Source organism: Mesocricetus auratus, unplaced genomic scaffold, assembly GCF_017639785.1.
Source record: "Mesocricetus auratus isolate SY011 unplaced genomic scaffold, BCM_Maur_2.0 Super-Scaffold_100024, whole genome shotgun sequence".
NCBI lineage: Eukaryota > Metazoa > Chordata > Mammalia > Rodentia > Cricetidae > Mesocricetus > Mesocricetus auratus.
In genome coordinates this window covers 15,002,382-15,019,164 of record NW_024429205.1, presented here as the reverse complement: position 1 = coordinate 15,019,164, position 16,783 = coordinate 15,002,382, and the positions used below count along the sequence as shown (strand labels likewise).

Genomic DNA, 16,783 nt, shown 5'->3' with positions numbered 1-16,783 from the left:
GTGATTTTCAGACAACTTGTACTGCTGTTTTGGTAGCAGTGTATTGTAAGCGCTGCAACATGCTTCTTAGACAACATGCAGCTTTTCAGCCACAATATAAAGACAGATTCTGAACTGACCCAGAAGTATTTTTTGTACATTTTCTAATCCTGTAAAGTAGGTATTTCTCATGTTACTTCAACACTAAAACAGCATGCTTTAGGAGTCTGAGGGGTAAAACTAATAAAAATCTTTTTGGACTCAGAATGGTGGTGTTATATTAACCAATAACTTTCCACCTCCCAATTCTGAGTTCTACATTTTAGGTAATTCTAACGTCATTCCTGGAAGCAATAGAGATGCTGTGTTAGACTTTTTTTTTTTTTTTACAAGTCAGGGTTTCTCTATAACTTTGGAGCCTGCCCTGGAACTCGCTCTGTAGACCAGGCTGCCCTCGAACTCACACAGATCCTCCTGCCTCTGCTTCATGTGTGCTGGGATTAAAGTGTGTACCACCACCGCCTGGTGCTGTTTTATACTTAAGGAGACTTAACAGATTTCAAGTGGGTGGGTCTGTGCAAAGTCGTCACTCATATTGAGATAGCTAGGGCTTCTTCTATGTCTTGTTGAGGATTCCCAGGTAGAGAGCATCCTCCCTTCCCCATCCAGGCCAACGAGCAGGCTGCTTAGTAGCAGCTGAGGGAGCAACACAATCAGAAGTCTCAGTGTTGCTGACAATGTGGTCAGGAAGCCGGGCTGGCCATCGTTATGGCCACACAGGCTCTTCTTGGACAGTCAGTATTCTTCAGTAATTCTTGGGTAGACTTTTGTATGCTGGTAAGTAAGATTGGCCTGTCACTTTTCTCATTTGTGTCTATGCTCATTAGTATATAAACTTTTCTGAGTTGAAAGCACAGGCCCTTCCCCACTTTCTAGAAGGGTTAGTAACATAACACAATTATTTATGCTCTAAATATTCAATAATTCAGTGAAACTATCTGGATCTGGGTTTTTATTCTCTCAAAAAGGATGGACTATTGATTTATTCCACTTATACTAGTTCACTCAAGCTTATCCAGGATATTTCTTCTTGAATTTGCATTCCTAAATCCCCTGCCCCCAGGCTTGCGTCCATTTCATTTGAAGCTCCACATTTACTTGAGTCCATTTCATTTGAAGCTCCACATTTACTTGCATGAGGTTATTTACAGCATCCTGTTATTATACTTCCCTCTGTACTAGTAATGATGTCACCACTCATATTTCTTATATTGCCTGTAGTGCCTGAAAGAGCAAACTTTTATTACTTTAAAGCAAGGCACTTCGTTTTCAGTTATTTTTTTCTCTTGGGGCTTGTTTTGTATAGTATTACACAGCTAAAACAGCTTTCTCCTGGCAAGAGTTACAAGATAAGACTTTTCCTATTCTTTTCTTTTATACATTTCTGTACAGGATATGGTTGGAATTTTCCTCTAGTTAATCTCATAATTTAGTTAGAGTACATTTTCATCCAAGGTTACGGTCACTATTTTAGGTATGGACCCAAGGAACACAACTCCCTTCTCCCAGCCCCCTTTCAGCTTTCTCAGTATTGCTTTATCTTTCTCACTCATCACATCTTAATAGACAATAATACAGGTGATGGGAGTCTATAAATGCAGCAGGCCACACTCCAAGAATGGAAACCAAAAACTACACAATCGTGGCAACAATGCGGAAAAATCATCTGACAACAATATAATATCCTTTTCTAATGAAATTTATCAATGAATCAGGTGTAGAAGGAATGTGTCTCAGCTACAGCCGTTTATGATATCCCTGATGCTCGCATCACAGTCCATGACAGGGAGTTGGACGCTTTCTATCGGGAAGAAGACAACAGAACTTGGAATCCTTACTAAAGGTTCAAGAAACAGAAGGTGTATAAATCAGAAGAATGAGGTTTAATTATTGCAGACAGAAAATCCTAATGGCATGCTGAAAATCTGTTTGAACTGAATAAAACATTACTTTAGTAAAGTTGCAGGATAAGAAAATCAGTACTTAAAGAAGATTGATAATGTTTCTATAGGCCAGCAACAAACTTCTCCCTAAAAGATATCAGGAAAACAACTCCATTTTTTATTTAAGAATGAGTCTAATCAATAGAGCTGGAGACAAAGTTCAGCAGTTTAAATTATGTACTGCTCTTCCAGAGAACCAGAGTTCAGCTCCAAGCACCCTTGTCAGGTGGCTGACAACCAACTCCAACTCCGCCCTCAAGAGATCTGAGACAGTCTTTGTCTTCCAGTCAAGGAGTTCCCAGACATTATTCTAAAGGCACAGGCAACCAAAGCAAAAACCAAAGTACTAGGATTATATCCAACTCAAGAACTCCGTGTAGTAAGGAGGACAACTGATAAGTGGATAGATAATCTAGAACAGGAGAAAATATTTACACATCATGTGTCTAACGAGTGATAAATCTCCAAAGCACATGAGGAACTCAACAAATCAATAATCAGAAAACAAGTAACTTCAGTAAAAACTGAGAAGTGTAGAGAGATGGATTGGCAGTCAATAAGCACTTGCTGCTCTCCAGAGAGACCTGAATTTCATTTCCAGCACCCACATCAGGTGGCTCACAACTGCCTGTAATTCCAGCTCCAGGGGATCTGGCGCCCTCCTCTGACCTCAGCAGGCACCTGTGCTCACATGACCACACAGGCGCATACACACATAATTAACAAGGAAATACATCTGTAAAAAGTAAGCATGCAGAATTCCACCTACCTGCATTCACACCATTGCTCTTCCTTTAGGAGAGTAGAACCAAAGCACACCCCACTGTATTCTGAACACAGGTAAATGTGACAGCACACACCGCAAATGTTTCAAGTGGTGATACTGGAAATGATTATTCTTAACTTTCCCTATAGATAACCAGTGAAATCAATTAATGAAAGCAATCTGTTTTCCAAGATATCTGATAATTGAGTCTTGTTTGGAAACTCATTGTTCATTTCAGTTTCAAGTTCACTGACTTCAAATCAGATGCCTGTGTTCACTACGTTGTCCTCAGAGATTCAAGACTACAAATGGTTAATTCAGTCACTACCAAACTGAAAGTATCACACAGATTCCACACTAGTTGTGTAATCCACAATCCTTAGGGAACTCTGGGCTGATCAAATCAGCTGGCAGAAACAGGAAGCAATCCATTATTTTTACAAATGGTCCTTTACTGTGACCCATGTTAAAACAAAACTGCATGCAGCAAGGGAAACTAAACACACACGAGCAACCATGGGGTTGTATTTGGTTGATCTATATCCAAACAAACTGAGAATTGAAGTGCACTCTGAAATCATGGGAGTGGATCAAAATAAGAAGGAAGTTCTAATATTTGCTCTGAATGCCCCATTGCCTAGCAAAAACACAAGAAGACCGGAGACCGTTTGTCACCACCAGTACTCGGTAGATGGCAAAGGTGGGTTCTGCCTGTGAAGAACTACAGGAGGGATCAGGAAGGTCGAGCTAGGGGAAGAACAAAGAAGGAGAGCAAGGAAAGAGAGAGATACCTTAATAGAGGGAGCCATTATGGGTTTAAAGAGAAATTTGGCACTAGGAAAATCTCCAGGGATCCACAAGGATGATCCCAACTAACAATCTAAGCAATAGTAGAGAGGCTACCTTAAATGACCTTCCTCTATAATGAGATTGATGACTACCTTATATGCCATCCTAGAGCCTTCACCCAGTAGCTGATAAAAGCAGAAACAGAGATTCACAGCTAAGCACTGAGCCGAAACTCCTGGACTCCAGTTGTAGAAAGGGAGGAGTGATGAGCAAAGGGGTCAAGGCCATGCTGGGGAAATCCACAGATACAGCTGACCTGAGCAAGTGGTACCTCATAGACCTCAGTCTGACAGCTGGGGAACCAACATAGGACCAAACCAGGACCCCTGAACGTGGGTGTCAGTTGGGGTCTTGGGCAGTTTATGGAACCAGTATTTATCCCTAGTGCATGAATGAGCTTTGGGAGCCCATTCCCTATGGAGGGTTACTCTCCCAGCCAGATACATGGGGGAGGGCCTAACACTTGCCTCAAATGATGTGACAGACTTTGATGATTCCTCATGGGAGGCCTCACCCTCCCTAAGAAGTAGATGGGGGGGGGGAATGGGAGGAGAGGAGGGAAAAGGAACTGGGATTGATATATAAAATGAGATTGTTTTTAATTTACATAAAAATTAATTAAAAAAGAAATTCTGTATACAATGGCAATCAACACACAGATTATATCCATTTCTTAATACAGACAAAAAATGAATATAAAGATGAACTACCATAAAGACGGAAATTAGCTCAATACTCATGAAAAATATTACAAGAAAATAAATAAATATTATTAGCTATACTACTACAGATGATGGGTTTCATAGATTCATTACATAATTATTTTATTTCTGAATATTTCAAGTACCTTAATTTTTGTAATTAGGATTTTTTAAAGTTTTCATAATAAAAAAGGGAAATTATCAATGAAGAAACGTTTTTTAATTTATTCCTTGCCCTCTACAATCACATATACTGCTATTAGCTGAGATGGTTTGCAGATAAATATACCTGTTTCTTTTGTTTTGAAACGGGGTCTCAGTCTATAGCTCACGTTGCCTGGAACTCACTATGTTAGCCCCACACTACCAGGGTTCCTCTTGCCTTAGAGCCCTAACACTGTTAAGTGTGGTAGTGAAGTCAGCATCTATTACACAGGATACAGTCACTTTCGCGGAAGGAAGGAATTAGGCTTTGGCTGAGGGAATTTAAGGACCTTAAAGGTAGACTCAAAACTAGATTGAGAAGACCACACTGTAATCTCCCTATTCAGGGTGTTGAGGCAGGAGGATTGCTATGAGTGGGAGACCAAGCGGAGCTATATAGTGAGTTCCAGGTAGCCTGGACTTTAGATTAAGACTCTGTCTTAAAACAAACACAAGACCAACCACAGTCAGCACTATGCTATCTCAGTGAAATATACAGTAAGCTAACATTGCAAGAAAGAGAAAGAGAAAAAGAAACTTACTACTTTTTTTCTTTTATTTTCTTGAGACACGGTTTCTCTGTGTAATTTTAGCTGTCCTGAAACTCACTCTTTACACCAGGTGGGTCTCAAACTACAGGGATTCACCTGTCCTTGCCTTCCAAGTACTGGGATTAAAAGGGTGGACCTCCATTGCCCAGTGCTAATTTGACTTTTTTTTATGAAATATTTCAAAACTTCAAAAATTCTAAAGACAAAATGTAAAGTTTTGGATGTTTTTAGAAACAAAAATGATTCCTTTCCTGCCAGAAAGTGGCATCACAACATTAGTAAACGCTACATATGATCACCCAGCAGTCACCTCTCCTGTCTTATCTGTCATTTTAAGCACAGCTCACCAAGCACAGGAAGGATGGGATAAGCTCTGCACACCTAACAGGGCATACTAAGATCTGTGAGCTCAGAAACCCCAGATGAAGAATATTAGAAAGAGCCCTTGGCGCTAACACACATGAAGAATGTTCTACTATAAACCTGATTTCACTTTCTTGCAGCTTTCCAAAAAAAATTAGCCTTTTGCGGTGAAATTTTCCATGCTTAGTTTCAGCCCAAAGGAGATTATTTTTGCAAAGTTTGAGAAAAATAGATTAAATAGTTTTTGAGTTAAGAAAAGATGAAAAAAAGACCACATAAACTTTCCACTTTAAAAGCAGTTTTGGGATTTGCAAAAATATTCAGAGAGCTAACAATGGCTGAAGTTGAAAATTTCCACGTGTCCAGTTTTCAATGAAGGAGTCGTCAAGGTTCAGAGTAGACAATGTGTGTGTACAACATAAACACATTCATACTGGATCTGGCAAACCTGCTCATGAGTAAAGGCACCTGCTGCCCAGCCTGATGACCCAAGTTCTATCCCTGAGACCCACACAGTGCAGAGTGTATCGATCCCAGGCTGCCCTCTGACCTCCACATGCGTGCAGTGCTGGCATGCGAAACCACACACATTTGCATACTCAGGTACAAAAAGTAAATTAAAATATAAAACTTAAAAAAAAATATATATACGGAGTCAGAGTAAAGTTAAGTCACTGGAGAACCAGCATTGTAGTATATTTAATACAAGCTTTCCCCAGAATGATTTACTGTTTTCTACTAACACGGAAGTCTTTCCCAAGGCAGAGTATTCGTGGTTGAGTGTCTGATGGCTGTGTTTTCACACACCAGGACTCACTAGTGGGTCACGTGGAAACAAGTGTCAAATGACTGCACCGCCTCTGTAGAATTCCGTATCCTGCACTGGACTGTCCCATAGCCCCATCTCAATCCTACAAGTCTGATCCTGCTTTTAGTTCAGTTTCTGCCCTTAGCCATGTCTCATTGCCACCTTCTTTTACCTTCAGCCCCGAAAACATTCGCACATTCTCTGATCTCTCCAGATTCTCCCCGAACTCCCAGCAAAGCAAATGTCCACCCACTTCCCATTAAACCTCCCTTCTGTGCATGAAGAAGTCAGGTACTGAAGAAACAGCAGTAAACGTCTCAGTTCGGTAAGAGGAGCTGGAGAGATGCTCGGTGGTTAGAGTGTTAGCTGCTCTCGCAGAGGACCTGGATTTGACTCCAGCACACGTGGCTGCTCACAAGGGGCTGTCACTGCAGTCCCAGTAGACACCACACCTCTTCTGGTCTCCACTAACTCTACATGTGACACACAGATGCACATGCAGGCAAAACACACACATGTATGAAAATAAAGAGGGGAAATTAACAAATCTGTTCCCTCCACCAGTTCCTTATCTCCTAATTGAATTTTTGTCCTCATTGGTAGGCTTCTAGATCAGTATCTACCGTTCCACATTCCACTGCTTCCTTCTCTTATTTCAACAACAATGTGCTCTCCAGGGGAACCTCCAACTGCTAATTCCAGCCATGGGATGCTTTCCACCTCCTTCCCTTATTAGCCAGCATCAGGTTGTTTCAGCTATCCGTCACTGTAGAATACCGCTCTGTCTCAGGACTCTGCAGGTGAGGATTTCCAGCAGGACTCAGCAGGTGGCTGGGAGGCTCCTGTATCAGCCAGGCCACTGATGCAGCACTCTGGTCTAAATGGCTGCTTGCCCAGTGCCTTGGGACCCTCTCCTGTGTACAGCCAGGCGATGCTGGGGTAGCTAGACCTTTAATATGGCAGCTGCCTATTGAGATGGAGGAAACAGAAGGTTCCAGACCCCTGAGGTCTGCACTTAGAAGTGGCAGAACCTCACCCCAAGTCACTGCTCTGACTTGCTGGAAGTAGGTCAGGTGCCCAGCGTAAATGCAAAGGGGCGTGGAAACCAACTCCATTTTGAGGGATGAATGACAGGGAGCCAGGAATCTTCAGTCCTCAAAATCACTGCACCTTTCCTGACCTCCTTTCTTTTCTTGAAACTTCTTTGCTATACTAGCCTGGATGAATCACGTTCAAAACTCTTACCTTAACTCACAATTAGATATACATTCCAGAATGTAATCTGAGATAGCAGCACACACTTATAAAGTGAGAAACAAATGTCTCATAATAAATACCTATATTACAATATAAATACACACTGTTCCATTTTTTTAAAAGTACTGTTTTAACCCTGAGATAGCATCTTACTCCTGTCAGAATGTCTAAAATCAAAAGCACCAATGACATCTTATGCTGGAGAGGATGTGGAGAAAAAGGAACACTGGTCCATTGCTGGTGGGAGTGCAAACTTGTACAGTCACTTTGGAAATCAGTATGGAGATTCCTCAGGACAATGGGAATCAGTCTACCACACGACCCAGCAATTCTACTCTTAGGCATATACCCAAAAGATGCCCATTTATACAACAAGGATGTCTGTTCCACTATGTTCATGTCAGCATTATTTGTAATAGGTAGATCCTGGAAACAACCTAGATGCCCCACAACTAAAGAGTAGATAGAGAAAATGTGGTACATTTACACAATGGAGTACTACTCAGCAGAAAAAAAAAAAAAAACGGAATCTTGAAATTTGCAGGCAAATGGATGGCACTAGAAGAAATCATCCAGAGTGAGGTAACCCAGTCACAAAAAGAGAAACATGGTATGTACTCACTCATATATGGATTTTAGATATGGATCAGGGGAGTGTCAGCCTACTATCCCAGGGCCAGTGAGTCTGGGAAACAGGGAGGTTCCCAAAAGATATGCATTATACCCCAGAGAAGTAGAAAGAGGCAAGATCTCCTGAGCAGATTGGGAACATGAAGGTGGAGAAGAAAGGGAACCAGGAAAAAGAGAGGGGGATAAGAGGAGGGTAGAAGAAGACATGGGGGAGCAGGAAGGCTGAGGCGGGGTAAGAATAGAGGAGACCGGGATGAGAGATACCATAATAGTTGGAGTCATTATAGCTTTGGGGAGAGAGCTGACACTAATGAGATCTCCAGAGATCTACAAGGATAACACCAACTGGAAAACTAAGTAATAGCAGAGAGACTACATTAATAGCCCCTACGTGATGATAAGGTTGGTTACTACCTTATGTGACATCCTAGAACCTTCATCCTGTGACTGATGGAAGCAGAGACAGATACTCACAACTAAACACTGAACTGACCCCCTGGAACCCAGTAACAGAGATGGAGGAGTGATAAGCAAGGCGGTCAAGACCGTGCTGGTGAAACCCACAAAGACAGCTGACTGGACAAGGAGGAGCTCTTGAACCCCACACTGATGACAAAGAGGCCAACAGGGGACTGATCCAGACTCCATGAATGTAGTGTCAGTGAGGAGGCTTCAGAAATCTCTGGGGCTTTGGATAGTAGACTAGTGTTCACCATGGCATACAAATGAACTTTGGGAGCCCATTCCACATACAGGGATGCTCTCTCAGCCTGGACACATGGGGAAGGGCCTAGGTCCTGCCCTGAATAAAATGACAGACTCTGGATAGCCCCCCAAGGAGGGCCTTACTCTCCCTTGGGGAATGATGTGGGGATTGGGCTGAGGGTAGGGGTGGGGCTGGTGGAGGGAGAAGGGCGGAGCCGGGATTGACATTTGAAGCATGCATGTTTCTAATTTAAATAAAAAACTAAAAGAAAAGAAAAGTGCTGTTTTGTCATGCGCAGAGCCTCATGGGCCAACCTCTTTAGATGCATCACCCTGCAACCCAAGTGGACATTTAGCCTGTTATTCTCCTGTCTTCAGAGACCCAGAGACAAAAGCAAATTCTCTTTTCCACAGTGTTTCATTGCACAGCGTGTACAGTGACTTCCTCTCATTGGAAGGAATATTTCTAGAAGCCTGTTCATATATCCTGGCCATGGAGAAGAGCTCTGTCTAGAAACTCCGGCCAGCAAAGCTGGTTATGATCTTCTGGAATGGAAGAAGGTTCTCCTCTCAACACAGTTCTTCCCAGTTCTTCCCTCCTTCACTTGTGATCAGTAGATCCAGGGACAGGGTTCTGGCAACAGCTGCTATAGCACATGACTCGTCTCCTCTTCCCTTCCTGTGTTAGTCTAACTACTGAACAGAACACAGCATAGCTACAAGCAGTTCTCACTGCCTGCCTGACTTGGACAGGGCCAGCCGAAGCACGCTGTACATCAGAGAGGTGAAGCTATCCGGTTTAAAGGAAGACATTTATGCTGTTCAGAAAAAGCCAGCTGTCAGCTACCATGCACTTTTCCCCAGGGAGAGCCAAATAACACGAGACAAATTTGTGAAGGTTCTGCTACTTCCCAGAGGATATTATCACCACATATGAAATTACCTGAAATCACCTGCCAATTCTGTCCATAAACTGGGCAGGTCCCAATCTTGACTTCATGGAGATAACCAATAAGAAGGCACCTTTATAACCCTCAGAGAGCTGATGCTGAGAAAGCAGGGTCTAGGTGGCAGGGAAAGATCGCTACTCACAACTTCTGGAGCACCTGCAGGCTCTCCACACCTTTAGTTGACATCAATGCAGTCATGCACACTGTAGCCTCACCCAAAGGCTGAAGGGCCATCAGACCCCTCCCTAGACCCTCCATAAACACAGCGATCAGAAGGGCATCCCACTTCAAGATTCAGAGGAGGCTGAATCCTGACCAGGCCCCTTTCTCTTACATCTTATATAAAATGAAGATGGCTGATAATTAAGCTCATCTCAGCTCTAAGATCCTATGGGTCTAAAAAAAATTGTGTTTATCATGACAAGTCAGGGCAGCCACTACTTACTAGTCTTCCAACTGAGTTTTTTAAAGAAAAAAATTCCTATTATGGATACTACTATCAAAATATCTGACAAACTTCTAGTTCTTTATTTTTATACATCAACCATGAATAAGAAAGAAACAAAAAATTTGATTCCATATTTTAAGAGCAGCAATTATTTTGCTCTGTAAGAAACTACAGGTCAGACAATATATCTGGCATTATGCAGTAAGTCTCTTCAAATGATTAAGAACAAAGTTGTCAATAATTACACATAAATATTGCAGAGAGCTGAACCAAAGCAAACCAAACAAATCAGCTAGCCCACTGCAAATGTGCCCTCAAATTCTTATGGGAGTCAAAAATTCCAGAAAAATAACAGAAGAGATAGAAACACAAGTTTCTTATTATCACACTTCATATGTTATAAAACGTAACATCTAACTTATTTTTGGCAAATGATTAGGATTGCAACACTTTGGCTTCCACAAACTCATTTGATTGTCAAGTGCATCTCAAATGGAGCATGTCATGTGAACTTCAGGCATGCAGGAACTGTGTTGTCTTAGACACAGTGAAATTTCAACAAGTCAGCATGGATCACACCACCGGATTAACAGGCCCAGGTGTTTAATGGTTGGGAGGAGGGATGTAGTGAGTGGTGGGGAATTTCAGCAATGCAGATAATTGAAACCAGATAAAGCTTTTTTTTAAAAGGAGATCTATTTATTTGTATGAGTGTTTTGCCTGCCTGCCTGCATGCATGTAAGTAAGAACACCATGCACATGGCTGGTGCCTGCAAAGGTCAGAGGGTATCACATCCCTGGATCTAGAGTTAGAGATGGTGGGAGGTACCATGTGGCTTCTGGGAACTGAACCCAAATTCTCTGCAAGAGCTACATTCTTAAAAGCTGAACCATTTCTCTAGCCTCAGATAAAGCCCTTGAATAATGAAAACACAAAATCATAGAGATGGCTCCTTTACTTCCCCAAAGGTACCTCGTATGTACAGTCACACATTATTCTCTGGTGCCTGTGTGGCTCTTCTTCTGCATGTATGTTGTATAAATATGTGTGTATATGGACATGTATGTGTGCGCATGTGTATACATGTACATGTGGAGGGCAAACATTGATGCTGGTGTCTTCCTCAGCTGTGTTCCATCTTAGGTTTTGAGACACTGCCATTGAGTCTGGAACTCACTGATTTGTTGAGGTTGGCAGACATCAAGCTCCAGCGATCTACCTTCTCTGCTCCCACAGAACTGGGGTTTATACAGGGCTTTTATGTAGGACCAGGAGATCCAAACTCAGGTTCTCATGCCTGTGGATCAGGCACTTCACTCACTGAGCTGTCTCTCCAGCTCCATTAGAGAAGAGGAAAAACAGATTCACAGCTCTCTGAAACTCTTTATCTTTGAAAATGCATTTTGTGATGCTCATGGTTCTCACTGTCCCCTCTAGCTCTTTCCATCCTTTCCCATCCCCAAATCCAACTCAAGTGTGTTCTTATGCTGTTGTCTTCCCATCCCTTCTTCCAATGGGTACTGGTGGGGAGTGTTCACAGGAGACTGCAATCCTGGGAAGATCCAAGATTACTACCTAGTGAAAGCTCTGCAGGCTGGGACCTAGTTAAGCTGTGATCCTATTTCTGCCCAGAAACAGAGATGTTAAATCCACACCGTTTCACACTACTAGTTTGGGGAAGTTGATACATGGCAGTAGGTAACCAATACAGTAGTTAACCTAATGATTGAGACAAATCTAGTGCTATTTCCGCAACAACAATAATAGGTAATACATGCTTAGAACTTGAAAATCCCAGGCAGCACTCTTAATATTTTGCATAATTCCTCACAAAATCCTTGAAGATTTCCAATTTGTTGACGGGAAAACTGAGGTCAGAGACTCAATGATTTGTTCAAGTTCACACAACCAAACGTAAATGACAAAACATATTTGAGCCAGAGCCCACAGTACTGTGTGACTAGAAGCTCACATGTAGGCTGGGAATCAGAAAGGTGCCACATACAGTGTGAGCAGAGTCTCAAGGACAGAAAAGAGGTTGTAAGTCACCAAGGCTGGCATCACAGGGAAAGCTGCATTTTGAATAAAATGTCTTACCTAGGGAAATAAAACCACAACTGAGTACAGTAGGAATTCAATGAATAGATTATAATCTCCAATTTATTGAGTTCCCACTTAGACATAAAAACACATTTCCTTATATCCAAGAGAAGAAAATTAAAATCAATTGGTATTAAAAACAGGGAGACTCTGCTTTTACTCTTTCCAAGTGCTGGTTTGAGCACTGAATGTAGCAAGCTGGCAGGAAAGGAGGCAAATTCCTAGTGGGATCCAAGACCCCGCTGGAGATATTTCCTCACATGGAGAGAAAGAATTCATGGACGGGGCTGCTGCGAAGGGCTATCGCCTCCTCTTGCTTAGCTGTCTCATCCATGACACTCCAGGCTCTTAGCTCAGAAACATGCGATATTGCCTGGGGTGTCCTCAAGATGCAAAAAAGCGGTTTTGTACACATGCGTGCCAAATGAAGACATAAAATATCTTGTAAATTGTACCCACTCCATGTGTCATTTCATGATACGTGAGTTAAAGCACACTTTTAAGGCTCTTAAAGAGTCCCCTACCTTTCGGGGTCACTTTAACTTGGACTCTGTGACTTCAATGCCTCACCATGTGTCCACAGATGTAGGTCAGAAGCAGTTTTATGAGGCTGTGCGTGCAACTCAGTGCTTGCCTATCAGGCACGAGGCCCTGAATCCACCCCCAGCATCATAACCACAAACATAAAGACAGACAAATAAAAAATTTGTGAATGAAAGCATGCATCTGGGTCTCAAAAGGGCCAGAAAACTACGGGAACAGAAAAGAATTGAAACTTATAATCACTTAGCATGTATTTACCTGTGGATGATGATGACAAGGATACATCCTTTTCCTTCTTAAGAAACAGGAAAATTTCTTATTTCAATTTTTGGGTGGTTTATGTACTTTTACTTAGTTTTACGGTGTTCCGCCTGCATGTACATCAGTGAACCATGTGCATGCTGTGCCCGTGGGGGCCAGAGAAGGCGTAGGATGCCTGGAGCTGTACTTACAGGAGGCTGAGAACCACCATGGGGCTGGGACTCACACTTGGCTCATCTGGAAGAGCAGTCAATGTTCATGACCACTGAGCCATCTCTCCAGTCCACTGGTATTGTCCAAATACTCTTTCAATAAAGACAGAGTCCGTTCCATGCCAGTGTCAGTAACCATTCTTAAACATGGTTTCATAAAAGAGAGCAACTCTAGAACTCCAGAGAACCCTAGATTCAAAGACATTCATTTGGAGAAATCTCTATCTCTCCCACCATTATTCATGGAACATTATGGGAATTTCTTATGCACAGGTCTTTGGAAATAAAGATACAGAGAAAGGCAGCCACCATGCACTCCTCACTTTGCTCTCCAAGAAGAAAAGGAAACAGGAGGGTTTTTGCAAGTGCACAATCAGCTACCCGTGGTCATCTTCTAAGGCATACTCACAGGCAGCTCAGGGACATGCTTCATGAGCCGAAGAGCAATATAGCTGCCTATGGAGTGGCCAATGAGTATCAGCTTCACATCCTTTGGCACATGAGCTCTGAGAAAGGCTAGCTTGTGTTCTATTTGACCATTCAGACCGTAGACATCCTCAATTTCCTGAGCATTTGTCTCTAAAAGCGAAAGTATGAGCAAACTTCAATAAGTAAACAAGCTTATTCAAGTAGAAAAAGTATCTACAAAAAAAAGCCAGACTTAAAGCAGTTACTTAGAGTTAAGTCTTACCATTTGCCCTAAGTCTGAAACACACTAGCCACAGTATTAGACACTTAAATTACAGAAATCCACCCTTACCACAGAAGTTGATGGCAGCATTATCTGAAACATCACAACTCATAGATAGTATGGGGAGACTAGCAGATGTAGACCTATGAAGTAGGGGAGCTGAGGTTCAGATGCAGGTCTGTTCTCAAAGCCCACAGAAGTTCAACTATTCCATGAACTCCTGTTAGTTCAGGCCAGTTGTTCTCAAGCTTGATCACGTAACAAATACCTGGGAAGGTCTGCTGAAAGATAGCTAGGCCCTGACCCCAGAGTGTCTGACATAGTAAGTCTGGGTAGAGGTCCAAGAGTTTTCCTCTCCAAGTTTCCAGGAGATGAAAACCCACTGAGTCTAGGATTATACACTGGGAACCACCGTGTTTAGCTGACTCATATCCAGTGAACTAAGAAAACATACAATACTGCTTGACCATGTTGAATAATGTGTGCATATTTAAAGAACTTAAAGACTTAAGTAGAAACCTCAATGTTAACTAATACAACCATGACCTAAAATAGGCTTTCCTGTCCCAACTCTTTCTAGCCTCTACAAGACCTAATTAAAATCTACACTTGTTTAAGCTCACCACCCAGATATGCAAACATGGATGTACTCACTTATATGTGAACGTTAGCTGTTAAGTAAAGGAAAATCATGCTACAATCCACAGACCCATAGAGGTTAAGTAACAACGAGGGCTCTGAGGGTGGGGGGACACATGCATGGATCTCCCTGAGAAGGGGAAATAGAATAGATCCAGCAGATGGAATAGGGGCAGGTGAGGATGAGAACAGGAAGGATTAGGTCGGGTACGGGGGATGGAAGGAAATAATATGGGAGAGATGACTGGAGCTGGAGGGTATTCGGGACAATATAGAAACCTAGTGCAGTGGAAACTCCCTGGAATCTATGATGGTGCCCCTAGCAAGGGCTCCTGGTAATGGAGGATCTGGAGCCTAAACCATCTATCTTCTGTAGCCATTCAAGGCTTCCATTGGTGGCACTGGGACAGCAACCCATTCACAAAACCTTCATCCTATATGTGTCCTGTCTGCAAGGTGTGTTGGGGCAATGGTGTCTCAGAACTTGTGGAACTGGCCCACCAGTGACTGGACTGATTTAATTTGAGGCCCATGGCAAGAGGAGGAGTCCATGTCTGATAGTGTCTGAATGACCAGGAGCCAGAGGGTGAATAGCCCAGAACCCTTGGGTAGAACTGTACAGGGCTGGCAGAAAAAAAAAATCAATGAAATGATCCCTAATGACATGCTAATAGACCAGTGCCAAGTCCAGTCGTCACCACAGAGGCTGCTTCTGGCAGCTGTTCAGAGTGGATGCAGAGATCCACAGTCCAACATTAGGTGGAGAGAGCGCCCAGGTTGGAGGACTCCATCAGTTCCTTCCCCTTGTAGCTCAAGGAACCTTGCAGAAGAGAAGGAGGAACTTTGGGACTCAGAAGGTAGACATCTCTATTTAATTCTCCTGCAGTACTATATATCATTGCCTAGTTGATCATAAATCCCAGGGATGATAAACCACCCTTTGATCCCTCTACCAGAGTCTGTTGGCCCTCTAGGCTAAGGCCTCTAGATGGCACTGTTCTCGTTAGGTAGCAAAGAGCTCTGTCTGACTGCTAAGTTATTAACACATTAGTAAGTCTAGAAGCAATCCAAACAATAAGCACTAAGGTAAAGTTTCAAATAAGCAAGCATCAAGTTAAAACACAAATTAAACACATTTCCTAGAAATGCTGACTCACAACACACACCTTTCCCTGGTTTGGGGCACTAGTGTATAGTAGGGAAAAATCCACAGCTTAAGCTTTTCAAGGGTTAAGGATCAGCAGCACAAACACTGCTGGCAACTGTTAGAATACAGATTCTCAGGTGGCATCTCACATCTACCCTGCCGGTGACTCAGGGTTGGCCACCTATTGTAGTAAGAGGCAAACTATCTCCAAAATTAAACAAACGTGGCGCCTGAGGTCTAAAACCACAAACAGAGGTGATCACTTGTGAAATATGAATGCTAACTGGCTTTCTAGAAACATGAAGACAACTTTACTATCAATCAAAACAAGTTAAAAAGGACATACCAACTGGTGATGCAAGAATCTTATCTTTGGGAGCCATAGCAAACCCAGCGTGAGAGGTCATCCAGACTGGGAAGCGGCCTTTCGTCAAAGAATACAAGGTCTTTGCAAATGGCAAATAAAAGGGAGAGAAGCCTGGGTTACCTAAGGAAAGAAAGACTTTGGATTAGAAAGACAGCACACCCATGCAAAGTGATGGACAGACCGAAAATGGTGGCGCTGGGTTTTCTCACAGCATTCTCTACAAATCCAGTAACATGTAGGTGTCATAAGAAAGATCTTCAAGCCACAAACCAAAGTATAGAAGAATCTTTTTAAATCACCCATATATGACTTCCCACTGCTACCAAAATAAAACCCGAAACCACTAATACGTCTCTGTGGCATTTCAAGATTTGACAACAACAGTTACTAGGCTGTACAAAAACCAAAACTCAAACAAAACAATAATAACAACAAACAAACAAAAAAAAAAACAGGCCAGTTAATCAATGTTAGAATCTTAGGAAACTTAGTGTTATCTTGTCATCTCAAGTATTTGTTGTATGTGTGTAAAATCAGTCATTGATGGACATATGCACTACAAATGATTTTCCTTATGTGTATACAGAAGGCATTTTTGACATGGATTT

General features: G+C 42.4%; 1 protein-coding gene across 1 annotated transcript in view; it reads right to left on the bottom strand.

Moving 5' to 3' along the window:
- The window catches only part of Ldah (lipid droplet associated hydrolase), a 59,967-nt gene that overhangs the window by 19,767 nt on the left and 23,417 nt on the right, over positions 1-16,783 (bottom strand). The window contains exons 3-4 of the mRNA XM_040730774.1: positions 16,155-16,295; positions 13,741-13,910 (exon numbers count right to left, since the gene is read on the bottom strand). Of these exons, the coding sequence (XP_040586708.1) occupies positions 13,741-13,910; positions 16,155-16,295 (311 nt within the window). The remainder of the gene's footprint in view (positions 1-13,740; positions 13,911-16,154; positions 16,296-16,783) is intronic.